Genomic DNA, 24045 nt, shown 5'->3' on the forward strand with positions numbered 1-24045 from the left:
GAGCCACATCGCCTATGTGCAAAATGTTGATTTTTGAATCACTTTCTTTTTCTTATGGAGCGATTCATTAATCACTTTAGCCAATTACTTAGAAGTGGGAGTTAGTTGGTTATACGGATAATAATTGCTGTTGGAGAAATGATTTTCAGTACTAATTTAAAAACTAGTTTAAACAGTGATCTAATTCGGAAAATAAAATTACTGTAGCACTATTTTCGTCGGTAAACTGCCCCACCCCCGGAAGCCCTCTCTTCCTTGTCTGTCAGCGCTGCCGATCACGTGCGTAGTACGTGACGAGATTGAATACCGCCCTGGGGAGGCCGAGCGAGGAAGTTGGCAGCGTACCCCCGACGGCGAAAATAGAGACGGGGAAGAGATCAGATGGCCTCCGCTTACCCCTCTTTCCACTCCCTCAACCCTGAACCTAACCCTAAACCTAAACCCAAGGTACTCTCGAAGCCTCAATCCTTCCGAGCTCGATTTGTTCCACTCGTCCCGAGGGGGAAGGGGGCAGGGATCCGATCGGAGCTCACTAGCTTGGACTTCTTCCAAGAGAGCACCGGCGGTGGAGGTCGGCTCCACGTACCGCAGATATCTCCCTCGTCTCATATGGCAACGTCGTCGGCTTCACTGGCGGTGGTGACGTCGGTAGCATTGCCTCCTAAGCGGCCGAAGAAGAACGTGCTGCTCTTCTACTGCGAGGAGATGAGGGAGCTCGCCGAGCGGATCGTCTTGGAGAGTGATGCCATTGAGCTCCGCTCCATCTCTTGGAGGTAATTCCTTTATTCTGTTGCAAAGATTCATATACTTTTCCTATTGGTAATGCAGACTGGTGCATACATTTTCGAAAAACCTTTTAATTTGAAAACATTAGCTGTATAAAGGAAGAACACTTGAAAAAGAAGTTGTTAACAGTCAACTAATGGTGTGTAATCCGGGGTCTTACTAGATTCTGATTTAGACTTCCCTATTTTGAAACTGGGAAGGAGAACAATGGAAAATACTGGGTTGATATAAATTAGAGGAAGTGAACCAGAACTATGGAGTGTTATGACCCGATCTCGGCTACCGATTCAAGCTTGAGTGCAGGGATGCTCTCATAGCCAAAAAATTACAAAACCTGCTGGGTTCGCTCCGTAATCCTGATCTATGATTTTGATATTTACGCCCTTCGCAAATTCAAATTATAGCTAGGGCAAAAATCGGTAAAGAACTAGTAGATGTGTTGATGACGAGCGGTGGTGTTGAAGGTGGAGATGGAGTGGACGTGAGTTATAGGTAGGGTTTGCACGAGATGATATAGGGTGAAGGAAGAGAGGAGAGAAAGTGTTAGTGTCCCAAGGAGAAGGGAGGGTTTCGACGGACGAGAGAGGCTAGAGGTATCCGGCAGCAAGGTGACGTACAGCTAGGGATTGAGCGAGGAGGGAGAAACTTCAGATTAGAGGAGAGAAGATAAATTTAAAATGATAATTTCTTTGATAAAACCCTAATGAGGCTGCCTTCCATATATTTAGAAGCTAGCCTAGCAACCAAACAACTAAGAAAATTAATCCTAATACAATCAATCTCGTCGAGGGCGTTTGAACCGTCTCGCGAAGAGTTCGAACAACCAAAATAGTATCTCTGTATGTGCGAATGCGATGCAGGTGTTTGAACACTTCCTCTTTGTGTTAGAATGCCTCAGTCAGGAAACCTTATTCATCAAAACATCCTTAATTTAGGTTGCAATCCACATTATATATTGTAAGGTAATTGGGTTATTTCAAACCATAATTATTAACCAAACCACATTAAGTCCAATGTTAAACTACCTCGACTAACGTAAGTTGAAAATAACTTAAACTAAGTGCTGAAATTAATTCTCTATCTAGATAAGTGACTCAAGCTATGAGCTTAATGTCCACGAGGTGGTCCGGTTTAATCCGAATCATCTCAAAGTGATGGGTGGATAAGTTGGTCTTTTAGTCTTTCTAGACTCGGTTTGGGCAGATCGGTCCGAACTAGCATCACTGGTTTGACTCGAGTCCTTTGAGTCCCTTTGTTGTGCTCACCATGGTCTCGGATGGAGCTGTCCATGACTGGGGCAAATCTAGAGTGCCTCCCTCAGCCTAAGGAGGTTTAGGTAGCCCTAACATTTGTAATAAGTCTTTGTGACACCCGATATAAGATAGCCCAATCATCTATTGCAAATTGGTGCTCATGCTTTGCCGAATTCCATTCCACCGCACATGTTGCCCTTTAAACTTGAATTCTAGCAACTAATTCTTGAAGTCAAATGTAACGGGACCCAAGCCATAGAGCCATTGAGTGCCTAACATGACATCCACTCCCTGAAGAGCCAATAGGTGAAGGTTTAATTCCAAGGCATGTTCTTGGACCTTCAAGGTTTCTCGTCGGTACACGCTATTTGCTCGAATGGTGGTGCTGTCTCCAATCATCACGTTGAGGCCTAAGATTGGCTCCGATATCAAGCCCATCCTCTGGACTAGCTGCTCATCTACAAACTTATAGGTTTTTCCGATGTCGATGAGTATCTACATGACATGGCCTTTAATGGGACCATCAACCTGAAGAGTAGTCGATGCGGCGGATCCGACATAAGCATGGAATGAGATTTCGGTTTAGACTTCTTCACTATTTTTTAGAGGTCTTTGAAAAACAATCTCTTCATCTAAAACTTTCTTCTCTGGTTCAGCAATATCATCTTCATCTACATCATCTAGCACCATTATTGTTGCTGCTGTTCGAGCATATTTGTGTCTCGACGTGTATCTTTTGTTACAATAGAAACAAAGCCCCCTCGCTCTTCTATCTTCCACTTGGGCTTATGTGCGTCACTAAATAGGGGCTCTAGAAGGTCCTCTCACTTGTGGAATCGACCGTGGAATGAGGTGTATACTAGCTATACGCGATATATCAATTGGCGTGATGGGTTCAACTGCGGGCTGCTAATGCGCATCCTTCGCCTCAAGTTTTGTCCAAGTGCTCCTTGATGTGCTTTGAAGTTCTCTTAGCTTTTCCATCACCTGGGCATACGCGATATATATCAATCGGCGTGATGGGTTCAACTGCGGGCTGCCAATGCGCATCCTTCGCCTTAAGTTTTGTCCAAGTGCTCCTTGATGTGCTTTGAAGCTCTCTTAGCTTTTCCATCACCTGGGCAGTGAAGAAAGCATCGAGAAGGGTAGCTGGTCTGGTCGCTTTCATCTTGTCTTGGATGTCCCGTCGAAGGCCACTCACGAACGTGCTTTTGAGTTGGGAATCCATCCAACCTTTTATTCGATTGCTTGCACATTCAAACTCTTCTTGGTACTCCCTTACCGTAGTCTTTTGGGTTAGCTTGGTGAGGGAAGCTTGGAAGTCTTCATAATCAGAGGGCCCAAATTGAATCCAAATAGGCTGAGCTCGATTTGTGGCTTGGTACCATCGGATGGCGGTGTCTTCAAGGTGAAAAGATGCTAACAACATCTTTTGTGCATTAGGTGTTCTCTAGTACTTGAAGAATTGCTCAGCTTGATAGACTTAATCGAGCGGATCGCATTCGTTGAATGGTGAAAAGTTAAGGCGAACGGTTCTCGCACGGACATCGCCTTCTTTTTCTTGTCAATTAGGCCTCCTTTCTCTTGGATTCAATCTTGCAACCCAAGGATGATATCGAGGGGTCGCTAGTTCCTCATAGTCCGCACATTCATCATCTTCATGATGAGATGGAATAGGTGCTTAGTTGCGGTGAAAAATAGGTGTTGGTTCGGTACACCTTTCTTGCGGTGTGGGCAACAAGAGGCTTCTAGGTTGGCCCCCTATGAAGCTTTCATAGTCTTCCTCAGGTCTAGCATAGAGTGATGGAGATAGTCCTTTGATGAAGGGGTGGTTCCATCGATGGTGCAACTTAGGTGCGAGCAGGAAGCTCGGTTGCCGTCGTGTTCTTTGGTGCGCCCATTAGGACTTGAGTCATCGCTTCCTTTGAGGTTTGGAGTTGGTGGATGTGTTGATGACAGGTGGTAGTGGTGAAGGTGGAGATGGAGAGAACGTGGGTTATAGGTAGGGTTTGCACAAGGTGCTACAGGGTGAAGGATGATAGGGGAGAATGTGTTGGTGCCCCGAAGAGGAGGGAGGGTTCCAATGGATGAAAGAGGTTAGAAGTAATCGGCGGCGAGATGCCGTGCGGTTAGGGATTGAGCGAGAAGGGATAAACTTTAGATTGGAGGAGAGAAGATAGATTCAAAATGATAATGTTTTTGACAAAATCATAATAAAACTACATTCCATATATTTAGAGGCTAGCCTAGCAACTGAACAACTAAGAAAAATAACCCTAATATAATGAATTTCGCCAAGGGCGTTCAAACGGCATCATGACGCATTAGAATAGCCAAAATAGTGTCTCTATGTGTGAACGCGATGCAAGCATTCGAACGCCTAAGTCAAAAATCTTATTCATCAAAAAACTTAATTCAGATTGCACTCTACATTATATATTGGAGGCTAATCGGTTAACACAAACCATAATTATTAATCAAACCACATTAAGTCCAATATTAAATCGACTCGACTAACATAAGCTAAAAATAACTTACATTAAGTGCTAAAGTTAACTCTATCTAGCTAAGTGACTCAAGCCATGAGCATAATGCCCACGAGTGGTCCGGTCTGACCCAGATCACATCACGAAGACTCATGATGGCCTCAGTATCCAAAGCAATTTTTGAATGAAGCCTCGAGATGATCTCCTTTTATTATTCACAAGATTAGATTAAAGATTGGGTAAATTACAAACAATGAAGCACGGAGACGGATACAAATACGAGATATGGGATACAGTGATATGGAAACTAGGATATAGTAAATTCTTAAAAGATATGGTGTGGATAGGGCGTGGATATGGCAATAAATAAACTAGTACAAATACACTTTCATATATTGCTAACTAATGTAACATATGGTAAAAAATGCATACTATTCTCCAAAAGTTCATAGAAAAACCCAAATTTGATCATATATTGACGTGCTTGGTTACTCCTCACTAGCTGCATCATTGCCCCAAGTGCAAAGAGAGAAAAAAGAGAGCAGCGGAGCCCCAAGCGCCAATAGAATAAAAGAGAGACATCAGATCTTTCATGATGACATCACCATCTGCTTCTCTGTTGCAAGCCTCAATAAGAAATAATCTTTTACACTAGTGACTTGGAACATATCTTTCATTACATCTGAAGCACAAACCTTTAGCTTTAGCTTATCTCTCCCTCAAGTCTGTAATCGTCATTTGCATAATTCGAGTGATGGCTCGGCTAAGCATTTTTTAGCGTAAATGAGAGTAGTAGATATCAAAGACAATAAGACAAAGAATACATCAATATTCAACAATTAATGCACCAAAATGAGAATAATAAATATTATTTTTTTCAATATGAGCAACTCAGGCTGATACCACTGAAGTTTACAAAAGTACATCCACCAAATATTAAAGTTTACATCAATGATCAACATTTCATAATTTGCATAACACTAAAATGAGAGTAGTCATAAATCAATAGTGTAATTGGCAATGACATTAACCATTCATCTCCATTTAAGTCATTCTCCTTGTTGCCTTCATCAATGATATGATGGACTCTAAATCAGGCTCATCAAGCGAGAGGTCAACAATTTTTAGAATACCCATCCTATTGAATGAATCAAAAGAATCTCCTTTAATATCCTACATTTTGGTCTTCCCTTCTATATACTCGGTCGATCTTCTAAAGAGATTATTATAGACAAAAACTAGATCTTTCCGTCATTGTTAAGTGATCTTATTTCTCTTCGTTGAGTGAATAAATAAATATATGCTCCAATTCCTCTCACAACATGATGATGAACATGGTTGCCCATGTAATTTGAGTGCTAAATTTTGAAGATTAAGTGTGAAAGCACCATGAATGACCCACCGCTTCTTTGGATCAAGAATCTCTCTATCTTTAATAGAATCATGTTTATTAAAACCCTCTGTAGCAGTTGAAAAATTTGTATACTCATTATTTATAATTCTCTTCTCATCCTCGTTTGGAAAGAACCTATTTTGTTTTTCATACGAGAAATTTCTAGGTCTTTGTGGAGGAGTGCCATTTGGATCCTCACTAAACCAAGTTGCGTTATAATACCTAGTAAGAAGAGTGCACAAATTAAATTAATAAAACTATAAACCAAAATGAACCAATAACTATGTAATACAATTTTAAGCATTGGATTTATCTTAGATTTCAACGAGTGTGCTAAACACTGAAGAGGAGTATTGCTTCTATCATATCTATCAACTATAATTTTATGCACAACCTAATAGGAAAGAGGACTCTTCAACTTCCTTTTCCGTCTCATGAGACGTATATAGTTGTTTTCACTCTTTCAATTATATCATTCCATATCTCATAAATCAAATAGATGCAAGGTTTGTTGATATTAGCAAATGCTGCAATTCTCAACATTGAACAAATATGCTCAATAAAAGATAATAGATATTTAATTTTGTCCCACTATATATCGTCAAATACCTTCTCTTTCACAAATTGTGCCTTTCTTACATCGTTCGCTCTATAAGTATTTCATTTATCAATAATAATCATCGTTTGTAGCCCAAATTTGATAGTTTTGAATCTCTTCAGCATTACAATAATTGAGACAACATTTATCTACAATAGTAAGTAACTTCAAATTTACAAATTCATTGAAATAATAAATCGCATAGAGTGTTGCATGATAAAGTTTTTGATGCACATCATATCTTCTGCCACAATAGATATTCAACAGCAAAAATAAGCTCATTCCCCTCAGTGTTTTTTGAGGCACATTTAATACAAAGTTGAATGGCCTCCAAAACATATTGAATACTGAGCCTTTATAAGCATCCTAACTGATTTACAAACATGTGCATTATTAGTTATGGCTTGTACCACATTTTGTGCCCTGATTTCTTTAATTACTTTGCTGATCAAATTAGATATAATATAATTTATCTTTATACTCATAGTTTATAGCTCTCAAAAGTATGAGAGCACTCTCAATAACTACTAAAATATTGATAAGAGATCTTCTTTATACATCTGTCCTGCCATCATACACAATGCTAACCCCTTTTTCCCTTCATGTGCTCTTAATGGGTTTTAATAACTTCTCATTGTTTGCCCCTTTTTGTTGGAGAAGTATAGTTCTCAACATATTATATATAGGAGGCAAATAACCTATTATTTGACTATTAGTTGCAAAAGTATAAGACTTAATATAATATGGGCTCTTAGCAAAATGAAAAAGTAACCTAACAAAGTAGAACATTCTAGCAATTTCACTATGTAACTGATTACGAGAAACCATATTAAATAAAAGTATAAGATTTAATATAATATGAGCTCTTAACAAGATGAAAAGGTGACCCAACATAGTAGAACATTCTAGCAATTTCACTATGTAACTGATTACGAGAAACCGTATTAAATAACTTCTCAAGAGCTATTTCTCTAGTTCTTCTTCTCTTCTTTTGTCCATAGAAGAAGTTGCAAAGGGTATACTAGAAGTTTCATGTTGAGTTGACTTTGGTAATGGTATTGACTTTGGCATAGAGCTTTTTATTTTTAACTCAACTTCCTCCATAATCCTTTTCATCTCCACAATATGGTGACTATTTAATTTAGGGCATGGTTTGATTCTAGATCTACTAATTTTCATCACATGAGCCTTCATTCTTTAATAAGATCTTTTATATATTTGCTAGTAGTAATTGCACTGAAATCTAGTATTCCCTTCTGCTCCTATCTTTTTTAATTTGGTTACATATTTCCAAAGTGGGGCACTATCATCTGCCGCCACACTATACCCATAAAAATCTAGATAGAAAATATTTTGACTGTAGAATTCTCTGTTTTTGTCTTAGGAAAAATATTGATATTGAGACCTGGATTGATAGACATATCGGTACCAAAATCAATAAAAATACTAAGACTGACAAAAAAATAAAAAACCAATTGCAAAATAAAGATATTTTGTCTCTCACAATTGATCAAGAAATCAATCAATCCAATAAAAAAATACACTTTTTTGATTGGATGGGAATGAATCAAGAAAGTGTTTATTGTATCGTAGCAAATCTAGAACCTTGGTTCTTTCTAGAATTTGTGCTACTTTTTGATACTAGTATTAAAATTTATACTTTCAGTAGCCATTTATTCGTGGTAAAGATAAAACAGAGAAATTCTAAGTTCTAACACTATACTAATCTAATTGTTAGTATTAAGATAAGCATTCTAACATTCTAATTTAACATATAGTTGGGTTTTCTTCTTTGAAATAAAACAAAGAAGTTTTACTAACCATTCCACAAAAATTTAACATATAGGAGAAGGAAAATTCAGAGAAGAAAATATGGGCAATTTATGTGAAAATGTTTTTCAGAGAACAAGGGAGAAAAAATTGAGAAAAAAAAAGAAAAAAAGAAAAAAAAACTAAGGAAAGAAACTGAAAATAGAAATTGAGAAGGGAAAAGTGGAAGAAATCAGATGAAAAAAATTTAGAAAAGAAACCGAGAAAAAATTGAGGAAAAATCGAGAAGAAATTGAAGGAAAAAAGATAGACAAGTAAAGGGAGAAGAAATACTGGCGTGGGGAGAGAGAGAGAGAGAGAGAGAGGAAGGTTGGCAATTGTCCTCGGCTCGTTGATGTCGAGTGCCAAGAGAGGGAGAATGGTGTCGCTGTCAGCTCATTTGTCGAGAGAGTAGGAGAAAGGCGTCATCATTGGATCATTCGTTGAGAGAGAGGGAGAACAGCGTCATTGTGGCTGTCAAGAGAGAAGGGGAGAATGGTGTGGGCTAGGGCACGAATTGGTTTGAGAGAGGGGGGAATGCAAATGGGTCGGAGTAAGTTAACGGGTTTATAAAATTAAACCCGCCCGATTACCTAATAAACTCAAGTTGTATCCAAAATGTTAACCTAACATATCCCCAACATATCCAGCCGTATCCAACCCGTATCCGAAAATAAAAATTAATTATTTTTATTTTGGATACTTTAAAAACGTATCGGATATGTATCCAGTCCGTATCCGTATCCGATACGTTGTTGGATACTGATACTTACCCCATTTTGGGGTATCCCTTCCCAGCTCACCCCCCTTGGCATAGCCTTTGGCACCACTATTGTGCATCCCTCTCGAGGTGGAAAAGGGTAAGTGCCACTTTATCTGCATCAGGTTTAGTCTGGAAATGAAAAAACTATTCAGCTTGGTCTGCCATGATGCCATGGGAAATCAAGCTAACGAGCTTAGGTGCTATGATGCTCTGTTGTCCTGTGCTTTGTGAACCTCCAATGCTCCTATGATTTTCAGCTGGTCTGTCATAATTCTCGTGGACGTTCAAAGTAGGCTGCTCCTTATGCAAAAGCTTTTGAACAACCTCTTCCAATTGCTCTTTTAGTTGCCTCAAATTGTTCGTCATAGATTGAACAAAAAAGTCTTGAGATAATCCACCCTTTCATCCATCCTCCAGCCCTGATACCAAATTGGTGTATAATCTAGGGCCTTACTAGACTGTGATTTAGACTTCCCTATTTCGAAACCGAAGGAGAATGATGGACAATAGTGGATAAAAATACTTAGAGAAAGTGGACTGGAATTATGGAGACTCCACATGGTCTCAATCTAGAAATCCAAAGCAATTTTTGAATGAAATCTGGAGATGGTCTCCTTCTATTATTTGTGTGATTATAATAAAAGATTTTACAACCAATTCTCCAACAAACTAGGAACAGATAACTCCCTTAGCCTACTACACTTGATACCATAAGAAAAAGAACATAAATACTCAACTATTAAGCTTATTCTTGCTAATAGTTACATGACCTTATTGCCCTTTGACCTGGCCCACTGCCAACATGGCTAAGCCATTAAAACAGAAGATGTAACAACTAATTATGGCAGTGATAAGCTTTTCGTGCTGCAAAGAGTATCTTTTTACAATAAGGTAGAGAGTAATGCAATTCATGCACTAGCTAGCTCATGCAGATAAGTTCCGTGATAATATATCTGATCCACCAAGTAAATAACATGTGCCAATGGTCTAATAAGTTAAATGTGTAAAGGAAGGAAATTTGGAGAAGTTAGCAATTTTAAAATGTAGGATACTAGACTCAAAATGCATTGTAGGTTGGCATAAGGTAGAATTCTTTCATAGAGAACAGTTTCAGCCATAAGGGTCTACTGTTTTGAAAGAAAATATTTTCCTAAAAATATTTTGTGGCAATCATCATGGTGTTTCTCAAACCTTCCGGACAAATCATGTGCTATAGCTGCCTTGACTAGTGTCCAAGGTTATAGTGGGTGCAAACTCAAGCCAAAATAGGTACTCTAGTGTGTTATGACTTGTTATGATCATATTGGTTTTTGGCTCTTCCTCATTAGTAGGTTTTGCTTCCTTATGTTCTCCGGATGACATTGTTTTTGTATATATTATTCTCAAGGTATTTTACATGCTATCCTCTAATTCTCATAATCAATAAATTTTTAGTCATCTCTCACTTGAATACTATATGTTGCCTATTGAGTTGTTAACATGGTTCCCAAAATCGGACGATCCCGAGTCAGATTGGCCATAACTGATCCCAATCTTGATCTGAAACTAGTGTAGTGTTCGGTTTCTGTTTGGGATCAGCCAATTTTGGCTGTATCGGTCGTATTGGCAGAATTTCTTTGTTTTTTAAAGTGAGACAAAAAATAACAGCAAAAGTGGAGGAAAAGAGAGAAAATAGTGCAGTGAAGAAGAAGAAAAATAAAATTTTTGTGATCAATGTCAAATAAGTGAGAAGATAAAGAAAAACTTCCCAGAATCAATAGTTTATTTTGTCAAAAGAGAATGCTTCCATGGTACTACTTCTGTGCTTAAGTAGAGCAAATGTAATAAATTAAGTTCTAAAGAAACTAGGAAACCACCTGGTCAATAAATTGATAATTAGTAGGAAACTAAGAGATTAGTAAGCATCATGAAATAGAAAACTGTTTTGGAATTAGATAATTAACTACAAGTAGCAATCCTTAGGAAATTAGGAAGAAAAAGCAGGAAGAACAAAATAATCGTACAACTAGTAATTCTTTGGGAAATAGGAAGTAATCTCACAACCATGAAAGCTATGAGAATTAGGAAAGCCTAGAAAATCTATGAGCATTAGGTAAACCTAGGAAACCTATATGAATTAGGTCTCTTTTGATGCTACATTAGTTCCCTGTGCTTCATAATGTCTAATCCTTGGGTCTGCCGATGTACTTGCTTCTAAAGGATATCTCAGACAACTCCATGTTGGATGTCTTCAAAATCTCATTGCTGTTCGTAAGACTAATCATTTATTGTAGGCATTTCATTTGTCTTGCCTAGTATTTCTAAAAAACCAATCTTCTTGGGATCAAATTTGTTGTACCTTACCACACCACTGGAAGTTGTTCTTTTATGAGATGTGTGATCTCTAAGTCAGTAATTCATATTCAGCGTAAATCTTTTACTTGTGTTACTTATCTAAAGTTAGGAGAAAAAATAAAATTGGGGCGGAGGTCTTATTTTTCCTTGCATCTTTTAGTAGCTCAGCTTGGACAGGTTTGAAAGGGGAGAAGCCAAGTTAGTGCTATCAGGAGAGTTGCTTTCTGGCATGTCTTAAGCAATAAATCCTCCATTTGGCCTTGCAATATCTTGAAACATGTAATGCCCATAAGTAATGTGGTAGATTTTGTAAGATTTCACTGAGGTTATGATATGAGTAATAGAATTTCCTCAAATAGGCAAAATCTCGTAATTGGATATACCCCACACATTATCAAGGTTAAGATCTTTTACTTTCCTTTGACTCATTGTCACGACTCGAAATAGGAATCATGATCGGCCATGCATCTCAATATGCTTGAGATGCACGAAGCCTTAATAATACTTTCTATGTGTTCGATGACAAAAATAAATAAATAAAATAAAGATCTACTTTAATTAATTTAAAACTAATTGCAATAAAGATAAAACAATGATATTTTTTTTTGAGTCTATAAACGAAATAAATTTATCTTCTAATCTAAAGCATAAAATCCAAAAGAGCGGAAAAGTAAACAGGTGGATCCTAAGTCGCCCCGCTGACTATTACCTGAGATAGATAATGAATAAAAAAAATCCATGAGCCAACAACTATAGCTCAGTGAGTGAAATCCACTCGAAAACTAAGTAATTTCAAAAAAACTAAAATCAACAGTATACAAAATAATTTGCATTAGACATGCCCTTTAAATAATGACAATGAAAATAATAGAGAGTCACAACTTGTAACTTTGCACAGTTTCAATATATTAACATCTTTTTAATATTTATCCTGTCATATGTCTCAATGGGTCTAAACTCTGTTGATCCACATCAACTAGAAGTCACCTCAAGATGACGCTCGGGACTTTTATTTATAGCTGATCCGGTTTGGGTCATCAGATAGTATCACTATGTGATCAACACATTCTGTATTTTTCACTAACCGTTGAGAGAAGTTAGAGTCACTTAGAAATTTCTCATATATCCTAGGACTGATCCCTAACCCCGCCAGAGTCACCTAAGAAAGTCACCGCAGTGATCTGATTTAAGACTTTCTCCTGGACTTCCAGATAGACTTGAGTTACTACGGAAAATCGCAAGCGATTTATACCGGGACTGTTCTCTAAGTCATATCAATACTAGTCTTTTTTTTTCACTAATTTCAATATTTGCACAAAGTATGGTGATGCACTGAGTATAATGATTAAATGCACACAGAAAATTTAATAATTAAATTTTTGCACGTATGGATGAAATAAATAAATTTGTATACAGAAAATTTATATGGTCTGACAAAGGTACGAAATATAATAAAATAAATATGTGAGTGAACCCACTCACCTGAGTCTAGACAAGACAACTGAATCTCAAATCCCTAGCTCACGTGCTAAAAATCACTACTTTTAATAATAAATAACCATAACATTTTTAATTAAAAAAATATTAAAAATTTTCTACAATTTAACTCAAAAATTAATAATTTGGGCCAAAATAAGCCAAAATTAGTTGGGCTGCTGGGTTACAGTTGGCCCGCAGCCTACCCAACCAACACTTAAATGGATTGGGCCCAAGGACCAATCCAATTAACTAATGAAACCGGGTCAGGTTCCTTGGATTCGGATCCAACCCGACCCGAATCCAACAACTTAATGGGAGAAGGCCAGACTTGGGTTGCCCGAGTCTGTATTCTCCAAGTCGAAGAGAGGAAAAAAGAGAGGAAGATGCCGGCGGCCACCGCGGCGACGGTTTGCCGGCCGCACCTTTAGCTCCCCAACACCCACACGGTGCTGCCATCCTCGCGAGGTGGAGGAGAACCCGCGAACGGCGATCGATTTCATGGCAGACGGCGACCGGAGCCACGAGGGCTCCAACGGTGAACGCCCACGGCACGAGGCCAATGGCAAGACGCTTCTAGAAGGAGCGGCAGCGACCCAAAGTCACCGGCCGGCCTGATTTGCCGGTGAAGCTGAAGAACTCAAATTATATATTTTCGTTTTACCCTATTAAACTTTAATTAAATTTGAGGGGTGGGAGAAGGCTTACCAAGGAGTCACGTGGTGGTCTCCGTTGGCGCTCCGGCAGGCCGATTCCACGGCGTGACTCCGACGGTGAGGAAGAAGAAAGCGAAAGAGGGGAGGAAGAAGAGAGAGAAGGGGGTTGAGGGGGATTAAGGGGAGAGAAAAATTTAGGGCTTAATTTATAGAGCAAAGATCCCGAATCCGAATTGGATTTGGTGAGATCTTCCGTTGCGCTTTGTCGCGTGCCAGAGAGGGAGAGGTGCACGTGCACCCTCCTCTCTCAACCCCTAAATTTTTTTTTTCTGGTTCTTACACTCATGCTCTCTGTAACTGAATAAAAGAGCAAGTTCCTTCATCTTTGATATGGGTGTTGCATGTTCCTCTTACCCATAGGTGTCAAGGATAAATTTCTCTTCATCCTTGTAGAAAGTACATATTTTCTCGTAAAACAAATAAATAGAGTTGATATCAAACTCCCATAGACGATCAAGGAGCATAGAAGAAGCATCCATGTTGACCATATCAAAGAGGGCCCAATCTTTATAGACTTGGCTAGTGGAGAGAGTTATAAAACATTTTTTTGGTCATTTTTGTTTTTCCAACATTTTTGATTTCATCTTATGGAGGAATGGTCAAGATGATCTTGAGTAGATATATTCAACTTATCAACCATTAGCTATGATACATTTTCATTGGTACCTCTAGTAGTGATGACATCATAAACCCATTTGGTTCAATGCTCCTTGCTTTGAAATATTATGCTACTGTTAAGGAGGAATTTTGTTAGTGTAAATTAACTTTTGAACCACTAGAGAAATATTTTAATTGTCATGCTCCAATTTGGGAACATGACGACTTGGGAACATGATGGTCGCAAATCTTTAGACTAAAATTTGGAGAAACACAAAAATCCAAACGATGATCAGATTCTAAAAGGTGGTTGACACAACGGTAATACGTTGTCTTTAGAGTCTTTTTTAATTGGCTTCGTGAATTTTTTTGTTGTTGCAAAATGACATGTTGAGCTAGATGCCCAACAAGTAACCCACTCTATTAGGAATTGTCTAATGACAAAAATCAACACATGATATATATAATAACGAAAAATGAATCATAACGATATACATAATCCATCTTAAAAAAAACATTCTTATCTTCCTTTCAAAATGCAATACATGCTAAGTTGAATTATAAGACATTCATGATATCTCATGTGAATAAATCAATGTAACAATAGAATTGAGATATGTTAAAAGCGTATTATCATGGAAACCCATCGAACTTGATAAATATCTCATTAGGATCACAGTAGGTATCTCTACAGTGCCTCATCAACCTTTTTGCTAGTCATTGAATAAGATTAGTCATTATGGATGAAAATCTAAGAATCTTTTTCCTAATCCTGTCAAAGTCATTTGACAGCACGTTGTAACATTATATTCTATGAATCCTTTCTCTAAACTTAACTTTTCAAAAGTTTGGATTCTGAACCTTGCTTTTATTGATATTTATTTATACTGATTCATTTTAAGTTTCAAATATCATAATTTTTCCATCGTCACTCTAAATTTCAGATATCATAATTCCTCTAACATCCGAATTCTCAATTCTTCTAAATACAATTTATGTATGATTTATCCAAAAGACAAGGTATCAGTATTTATAAAATATATATATCTCAATTCTTCTTTATAAGTGTAGAAATGAATAGATAATAATCTAATATTTGATCTCATAAAAATTCTTATCTCATAAATAACCTTTTATGAAAATAAAATAAATAAAGATATCTTATATTTTATTTTTTGCAAATAAAACATATCAATTGAATAAAAATCTCTTCTATTTATTTTCTATAAATAAGTATACTAATACATATTTACAAAATCTGGAATTTCCATATAGTCAAGATATTTATAATTTGTTAGAAATATAAAGACAATCATAATCTCTTTTTATTTTGAAAACATGATAAACTAAATTTTCTATACATATAATCTTGATATTTCCAATTCTTTGATGAAAAGTTTCAAATAATGAATCCTTAATCTCCTATGCTAATATTATCCATGCCAAGATTTCTCATCTCATTAAATTGGATATGATAAAAAAAATATAAAGGGATACTTTACTCAACTCTACTATTTGGAATAATAAAAATTTAAGAAAATGAGTGGGAACATACCTTGATTGCTTAATCCCAAATAATCCGATTTTTGGTTCTTAATCATAATCTGCATGGATTTCAAGGCATTTCACTATTTTCTTTTGATTTACCTTTCTTTTTCTCTCTCCATATCAAATCTGCTCTTTTTTCTTCTCTCCCCCTCTTTCTCATCTCCCTTTTCTATCCCTCTCAGGTATGATTTGCTTGTTATTTCAATTTTTTTCTCTCTTGTGTCGGGTTTCTTTCTCTCTAAAATTTACTCTTTATTTATACATGTACAAAAGAAATAATAGAGTCCTCATAAGATGGGATTTTAATCTCTTTCATTATTTTAAGAGACAGCTAATAGATAAATATAAAAAATGATTTGATTTAATCCCAATCCTAAAATGTAGCGTAGTAAACTAAATGTCTAATTTCTTATTTATTTATTTTATAAATTTTGGATTGTCACATTTATCCTCATATTTCATGCAGCCGATCTCCATCTTGATCAACTTCATATTGTTCATCTTCTATGAAAACCATCAGGAGTAGTGAGATTGATTGTCTGTTTTCTATGGTATTGATTTGAATGATGATGCTGTAATTCTTTATATCGGTTGCATTTTGTAGGCATGGTACCAGTTTATAATTGGCATGTGTGCAGTTGTTCTTCATTGCATTAATCAATGGACTATATCTCGTTCTAATATTTGTGTTCTTTGGTGGAGCCAATTGAGGAATGTTGTCATTTTACATGGCTCGTCCTTCACTAGATATTGGAGCAATGATGGTTGCCACAAGAGAATTTGTTGTTGCACATTGTCTTCCAGCATGATAAATCTTGCTTAATCTCTATCGATGTAGCCATCTTTACAACACCAGTAGGGTTGAGGATAGGTTGAAGCATGATTGGTCATGGATTGTCGCATGAATGCTCTCAAGAAACCTCGTAACTTGTTGAGTTGCCCTCTAAGGTAAATTAGCCCACATGGAAAGGCGATGAAATTTGGCTGCATAATTAAATCGATTTATTTCCTTGTTACAATTTGAATGATATTGGAAGAACCATTAGTTATAGCTAGTAGAAACAAATCAATCATGAAGTAATTACTTCATCCAACATAGAAGACTTCCAGTCAATACCTATTGAGGAGTAATTATGTGACAAAGTCATACATGTTTGGGCCTGGGTCATATGATTAAGATGTATTGGAGGACAAAACGTTTACTTGAATGATGTTATTATGGTAATGATGGTGCATTATTATCTCGATCATGCTACCATAAAAAATGAAGAAATATGAGCAAATTAATTCAGATATCTATTTGCAGTAGTATCATAATAAACTTCAAGATCTTTGGTTCCTTTAACATCAATAATTGATGTCTCCACTCTCTCTCAGTTATCTCTCATTCTCTCGTACTCTATTTCTCTCATTCTCTCTTTTCTCTCTTTCTTCTTTTTCATATCTTCCAAGGTTTCACCACTGGCGATCGAGTAGATCGCCAGCGACCTTTAACCTCCAGCGACATTCTTCGACCAAGATTCGACGACCTAGACTTCCGGCGATCTCGGGTGAGTTTTTTTTTAATTTCTTTTTAGTTTAGTTTTTCTATCTCTTTTTCCTTTCTCTTCCTACTGCTGCAATAGGTGTTGCTGCGACAACAAAGATTTGCGAGAGAAAAGGGAAAGGGAGAACAGAGGAAAAAAATAGAAAAAAATTAAGAGGATTTTATTTTTTTAAAATTTAAATTATTTTATATTTTATTTTGATTTTTGTTTATGTTTACTTATAGAGTTATAGTGAAAAATTGAAAATTAAAATAGCTTCAAAAGATAAGACACATGATATTGACATTGGATGGCAATATTGCAGCACTATTGGGTAAGATAAAAGATGTGATAAATGCAATTGGTGTGGAAAAAAAAGAGTGGTAGTGTTAGCCGTTTGCAAGAACATTTAGCTAGAAAGAAAATGTAGCAGTTTGCACTCAGGTAGCCGTGGAAGTTAGAAATAGATAGACTCATTTAATTGGCAAAAAGAAAGATAACATTGCAGCACTATTAGGCAAGATAAAAGAAGGTGGGGACACACCACTTTTCGTCACGTTTATTCTCGTAAGCACAAAAGGGCTGCACCCGTGGCCCTTTGGCTTAACGAGGGTTGTGACTAGTCACCTTTTAGGGCTATTTTCGTCTTTTGTCTTTTACTTTATTTTGCCTATATAAAAGCTTGTAATCATCTTTTATGGGTTAATAATTATTTTGAGAGATTTTACATATTGAGTGTTTGTTGGTGGATTCCAACGTCGGTGGATTTTTACACCTCGATTGGTAGATTCCACGGGTTTGATTATTTTTCCCTATTTTTTCTCAACTCTACAATCAAGACGTTGTCCTGCATCAGCTTTGGTATTATAGTAAATCATTTCCTAGTTTATGGACGCCCCACTGCCTGGATTCTACGCAGTCGCTCCACGAACACCAGATCGCTACGAGATCCGTTGCTCGATAACATTAGGATTCGGATTCGAGTTATGTGAGGAGATCACCCTCAACGAGGAAAACAATAAACCATTACCATCACGAAATCTCCACACAAGGAGATAATCACAAAGCTTTATTCAATAGATTTTCTTTCCCTGTTTTCCAAAAAAAAAAATCAAATTCCAAAATTCAGTTTATTTGTTTAATCTTTATCTTTAATTTTGAATTTAGAAAATTTAGAAATTTAGATATTTAGATTTAGAAGATAATTTTTTTTAAATTAATTTATCTTTCCTTAATTTTGGGAAATTAGTTTTCATAATTTTGGGATTAATTTTCATAATTTTGGGGATTAGTTTCCACAATTTTAGGGAGTAGTCTCCATAATTTTGGGAATTAGTTTCCACAATTTTAAGGATTAGTTTCCATAATTTTAGGGAGTAGTTTTCATAATTTTTGAGAATTAAATCTCCTAATTTTAGGATTAATACCTATCTTATCTACCTTTCTAACTTAATCCCAATCAACTCAAAACCTAAACCCATTAACCCACTAGCCTAAACCTCTTATCATTCCAAAACCCAAAGACCACTAACCAACTAAGTCCACCAGCCTAACCTAGCCAATATTTTAGCCTTAGTGAATCGGTAAAAACCTACCCAAACCTGACCCGTTTACCCACAACCCACACCCACCTAACTAAACCCAATCTCCAACTGAACCAACTTGATCCAAAACCATCATCATCTTCCTTCTCTTTAGCCCCAGTCGTCACAATCATCCATTATCCTATCTTCCTCTGTTCACCAACGCTGCCGCCGACCTCCACGGACGATAACGCAGCTAATTTCCATGGCCCTTGCTCTGCTGTGCCGCCATCTTCACCATCGTCACTGCCTTTCACTGTCGTTGCAGTGCCCCCCCCAACCATTGCAGTCCTTGTCGCAGCCATCCCTGCCGCTGCACCTCGCCGTAGCCTCCCCTACTGCTGCTCCTCGCCACTACAGCCCCTGCTGCGGTCATCCCTACTGCAGCCACCCGCTTCCTGTCGTAGCCTATCTCAACAGCAGTCGCCGTGGCTCTGCTGCTGCTGTTGCTGCAACCCCTGCGCGGTCCTGCCACTGCATCATTGCAGCTGCCACGGCCATTCTTGCAGCCCCAGTCGCCGCTGCTGTCCCTGCTACCGCAGCCATCGCCACTGCCGTTGTTGTTGGATTCCGGTCACAGTTGTCACGACCACCAGCCTCCCTGGACGTGCGATATTCGGTAACATCCGTCCTTTCTTTATTGTTATTTGTTAGTCTTAAAATAGCAACCGTCTTTCTATTGGTGTGGATCATAACTATATTTAGCCTGTTATTGCCTGCTATTACCTACCTATTTACATTGCCTAATTTATTTGTTTCATTTCGACAAACGCTTGAGCCTACTATTGCCTACCTACTTCTTTTTGCTTGTTAAAAATAAAATAAAATAATTAATATTAACGGTAGAACTAGCTAGGTTATAGGGAAAGTCTTGACATATCTGCAGTCCGCTTCTCGATCTCGGGAGCTTGTACTACTGGTTTGTAATTTTTTTGCTAAGTCTGACTAGCTCTTACTAAAAACTTCATAAGTGGCTGTAGGTTATTCAGGTTATTACTCCCTTATTGTTCGCGGTGATCTCTTAGCTTGCATATCATCATTCATTTATTGCATTTATTTCTTTAGTGGTAGAGACACATTATATGAACTTTCGTAGTGGTAAGAGAGTCTCTCACCTTCATCCCAGTATGTTATGGAACCTAATACCATGGAAGATTTTCGTCACTTTTTACAAGAATCCATTGAAACCATTACGACCAGATTGGACGACTTCAATGCTCGTCTTGATGCTATTGAGATGTCTCGTGACTAACATGAGATCAGGAGTGACGTCGGTGCGTCCAACACAGGTGCCACGCGTGCCGCTCCTAATGTCGAGACCCATCGACAGGCACCCTTACTATGAGAGAGGTCCTGAGAGAGAACCCCATAGGCAAAATTATCGTGAAGATACATTTGATTTTCATAATAACAGGGAGTTTAGAGGCAATGTCGTCTTTAGAGAATCTCAAAACCATGACAATCAAATTATAAAAAATATTAAGGTGGATGCCCCAACTTTTGACGGTTGCTTAGATCCTGCTGTATTTACTGACTGGCTCCGTGAGATGGACCACTTTTTTTAGTGGTATAATTTACCGGAAAACTGACGCGTTAGATTTGTCCAAATGAAATTAGTCGGCCAAGCCAAACTATTTTGGCAAAGTATAGAACTTTTAGTGCGACGAAACCAACCTCACATCATTGGCACGAAATAAAAGAAAAATTAAAAAAAAATATTTGTCATATTCTTATCTTGATGACCTTTTAGATCAATGAAATAATTTTAAACAAGGAAATAGGTCTGTGAGCGATTATGTCTCCCAATTTGAGGAATATATGTTGAGGTGTAATGTTGTGGAGGATGAGAGGATGACATTGAGTCATTTTAGGTGTGGCCTTAACGACGACATTCGAAGAGAGTTAGTTTTCCGGGAGGTTATCTCCTTGGATTAGGCTTACACTCTTGCGTTGAACTACGACTTAGTTAATAGACAATAATTGCCTAGGCGATCAATTAGGTGCACCCCTCCCAGTTACGCACCTGCGGGCGTAAAAGCTCCACCACCATCGGTACCTATCAAAACTATCCCAACTATCGTACATGCCCAACCTGGCAAAGGAAAGGGGCCCCTCTATGAAAGTGCACCTGTTAATTAAACCCTCGATGTTACAAATGCAGACAAGTTGGTCATATAGCCTCAAACTGTCATCGAAAGACCCTTTATCTTAGGGAATAGAAACACTATCTGGGAAAATGAGCTCGATGAACAAGTTTATGAACGTGACCCCGATGATGTCCAAAATAGTGACGAAGATTGTGATTATGGAGACCATACTGTTGGTGTTGTTCGTTGCGCTTTGACGCAACTCCGGGAGATCGATGATTGGCGAATAAATGCAATATTCCACACTTACATTAAATGTGGGACCAAATATTTCAAAGTCATCATTGATAGTGGGAGTTGTATTAACGCCGTCTCTTTTAGCGTTGTATCTTGCCTAGCGTTAAAATCTACACCTCATCCGAATCATTATAAGGTATCTTGGGTAAATGATTCTTCTATTGCTATAAATGAGAGATGCCTCATTCCTATTACATTCCTTATAAGGAAGATGTGTGGTGTGATATTGTGCCGATGGATGTAGGGCATATCATTTTAGGCCACCCTTGGTTATTTGATCATGATGTAACTATTTTTGGGCATTCCAATTTGTGCTCTTTCACTTTTGAAGGCAAAAAGAATAAGATAAATCCTATGTGCCCTAAAATAATTAATAAAGATAACAAGAAAAATGCTCGAAGTAAAAAGGGTTTGCACATAATAAATTCTAAAGAATTTGAAAAGGAAGCAAATAAAGGCTCTATTGTGTTTGCCTTGGTGGCTCGTGAAGTTAGGAGCACTACTCTCACTCCATCATCCGACGAATCTGCTCTTATACTAAATGAGTTTCAAGATGTGTTCCCGGATGATCTGTCGGACCAGTTGCCTTCTTTGCGCGATATCCAACATGCAATTAACTTTGTCCATAGAGCGTTTCTTCCAAACTTGCTACACTATTGAATGAGCCCCAAATAACATGCTGAATTGTAATATCAGGTAAATGAACTTGCCACACTATCGAATGAGCCCCAAAAAACATGCTGAACTGCAACATCAGGTAAATGAACTTGCCACACTATCGAATGAGCCTGATGCAGGACAATGTCTTGATTGTAGAGTTTAGTTTTTAGGGAAAAATAATCAAACCCGTGGAATCCATCAATTGGGGTGTCGGAATCCACCAACGTTGGAATCCACCAACAAACAGTCAATAGGCAAAAGATCTCAAAATATTCATTGACCCATAAAAGATGATTACAAGCCTTTATATAGGGAAAATAAAGTTAAAGACAAAAAATGAAAATAGCCCTAGAAGTTGACTAGTCACAACCCTCGTTAAGCCAAAAGGTCATGGCTGCAGCCCTTTTGTGCTTATGAGAATAAACATGATGAAAAGTGGTGTCCCCACCAACTCTCCCGGTGTGGAAGAAACTCGACTTAGTCGAGTGGCTCTGATAGTACTCTAAAATGTTAGGGTCAAGCTGGTGTGACTCCTCGCGAGTGATCCACGTACAATCAGACTCTGGTCGCCCGTGCCATCGAACGAGAAAACGGTGAACCCCTCTTTCTGCAGTAGATGTTATTTGATCATTTAAAATAGCGTCTATTTTTTCTTGTGATGTGGATGGGAAAGGAGAAGTGGTAGGAGGCACAACAGGGATGTCTAGAAGGGTAGTAGATATAGCATAGGGTTCGGTGGGGATGTGCATAGGTGGATGGTAGGCTGTTAGATACTCAATATTAAAAGTACAACTAATGCCATAATCAGGGGGGATATCAATGATATAAGCATTAGCACCGACACATTTCAGAACTTGGAAAGGTCTTGCACTACGGGCATGGAACTTCCGAACAGCTCCGAAGGGAATCGTTCGGGTCTAGGATGAATCATAACATGATCTCCAACATCGTACTCCTTGGCACGTTTGTGCAAGTCGGCATGTATTTTATACTACTGATTACTCGCCTCAATTCACTTAGTGATCTCTTGATGCAAAGAATGAATATAATGTGCAAATGCTTCGGCAGACTCAGACTCTAAAATGTGATGACATAGGCAATAGATCTAGAGGTTTGCGTGCTTTAAAACCACGAACAACTTCAAATGAGTTCATGCAAATAGACCTATTAATAGAGTTATTATATGCAAATTGGGCTATAGGAAGAATGGTATCCTAATTTTTGTTATGATTACTCACGAGACAGCGCAAAAGATTTCTAAGACTACGATTAACGACCTCGGTTTGACCATCGATTTGAGGATGATAGGCAGTAGAAAATGACCCGATAGGCCACCGGCATGGATCTCCCAACAAGGAAGTCACGCACGGACGTACGGGGAACACAAAGCTTGTTAGCCTTAAATAGGTAACCGTCCTGGAGGGAATAATTGTTCAAAGCTAAGTTCAAATCAGTTCGCAAAAACAGAGAACGATTTCACCGAAGTCCAGACAAGTTTTATAATCTTCCTTCATTTTGTCAAACCCAGTGACTTTGATGCTAATGACAGACAGAAGGTTAACCCTTCGGCTAAGCGCATCAGCTGCCTTATTCTCAACCCCAGCTCTATGTTTGAGTACAAAAGTGTACTCTTGTAAGAACTCGATCCAACGAGCATGTCTCGAATTTAGTTTCTTTTGAAAATTTAGGAATCAAAGAGCTTCGTGGTCGGAATAAAGCATGAATTCATGCTTGGCGCCAATAGCGTAAAGCTTGAATAACCGCATAAAATTTCTTATTGTAACTGGAGTACTTTTGCTTAGCCTCTTTTAGTTTTTCATTGAAATAGGCAACCAAATGGCGTTCCTGGCTAAGGACACCACCAATCCCGATGCTTGAGGCATCACATTCCACCTCGAAAGCTTTAGAAAAGTAAAGAAGACACATTACAGGCGCTATTATCATTTTCTTCTTAATCTCGTCAAAAGCGTTATTTGTTGCCTTACTCCAATGAAAATCTTCTTTCTTTAAGCAAGCAGTGATCGACGACATGATAATACTAACCCCTCGAATGAAGCGGCGATAAAAAGTAGCAAGGCCATGAAAGCTACGCACATCATGAATATTTCGTGGTTCCGGCCAATCAACAATTGC

General features: G+C 37.9%; 1 protein-coding gene across 1 annotated transcript in view; it reads left to right on the forward strand.

Moving 5' to 3' along the window:
- The first annotated feature begins 238 nt into the window (after window positions 1-238).
- The window catches only part of LOC140788232 (ribose-phosphate pyrophosphokinase 4-like), a 37822-nt gene continuing 14015 nt past the window's right edge, over window positions 239-24045 (forward strand). The window contains exon 1 of the mRNA XM_073137409.1: window positions 239-773. Coding sequence (XP_072993510.1) covers window positions 382-773 — 392 coding nt within the window. The 5' untranslated portion in view covers window positions 239-381. The remainder of the gene's footprint in view (window positions 774-24045) is intronic.

Source organism: Typha latifolia, chromosome 1 (genome assembly GCF_019914945.1).
Source record: "Typha latifolia isolate L0001 chromosome 1, TyphaL0001v2, whole genome shotgun sequence".
Lineage (NCBI taxonomy): Eukaryota > Viridiplantae > Streptophyta > Magnoliopsida > Poales > Typhaceae > Typha > Typha latifolia.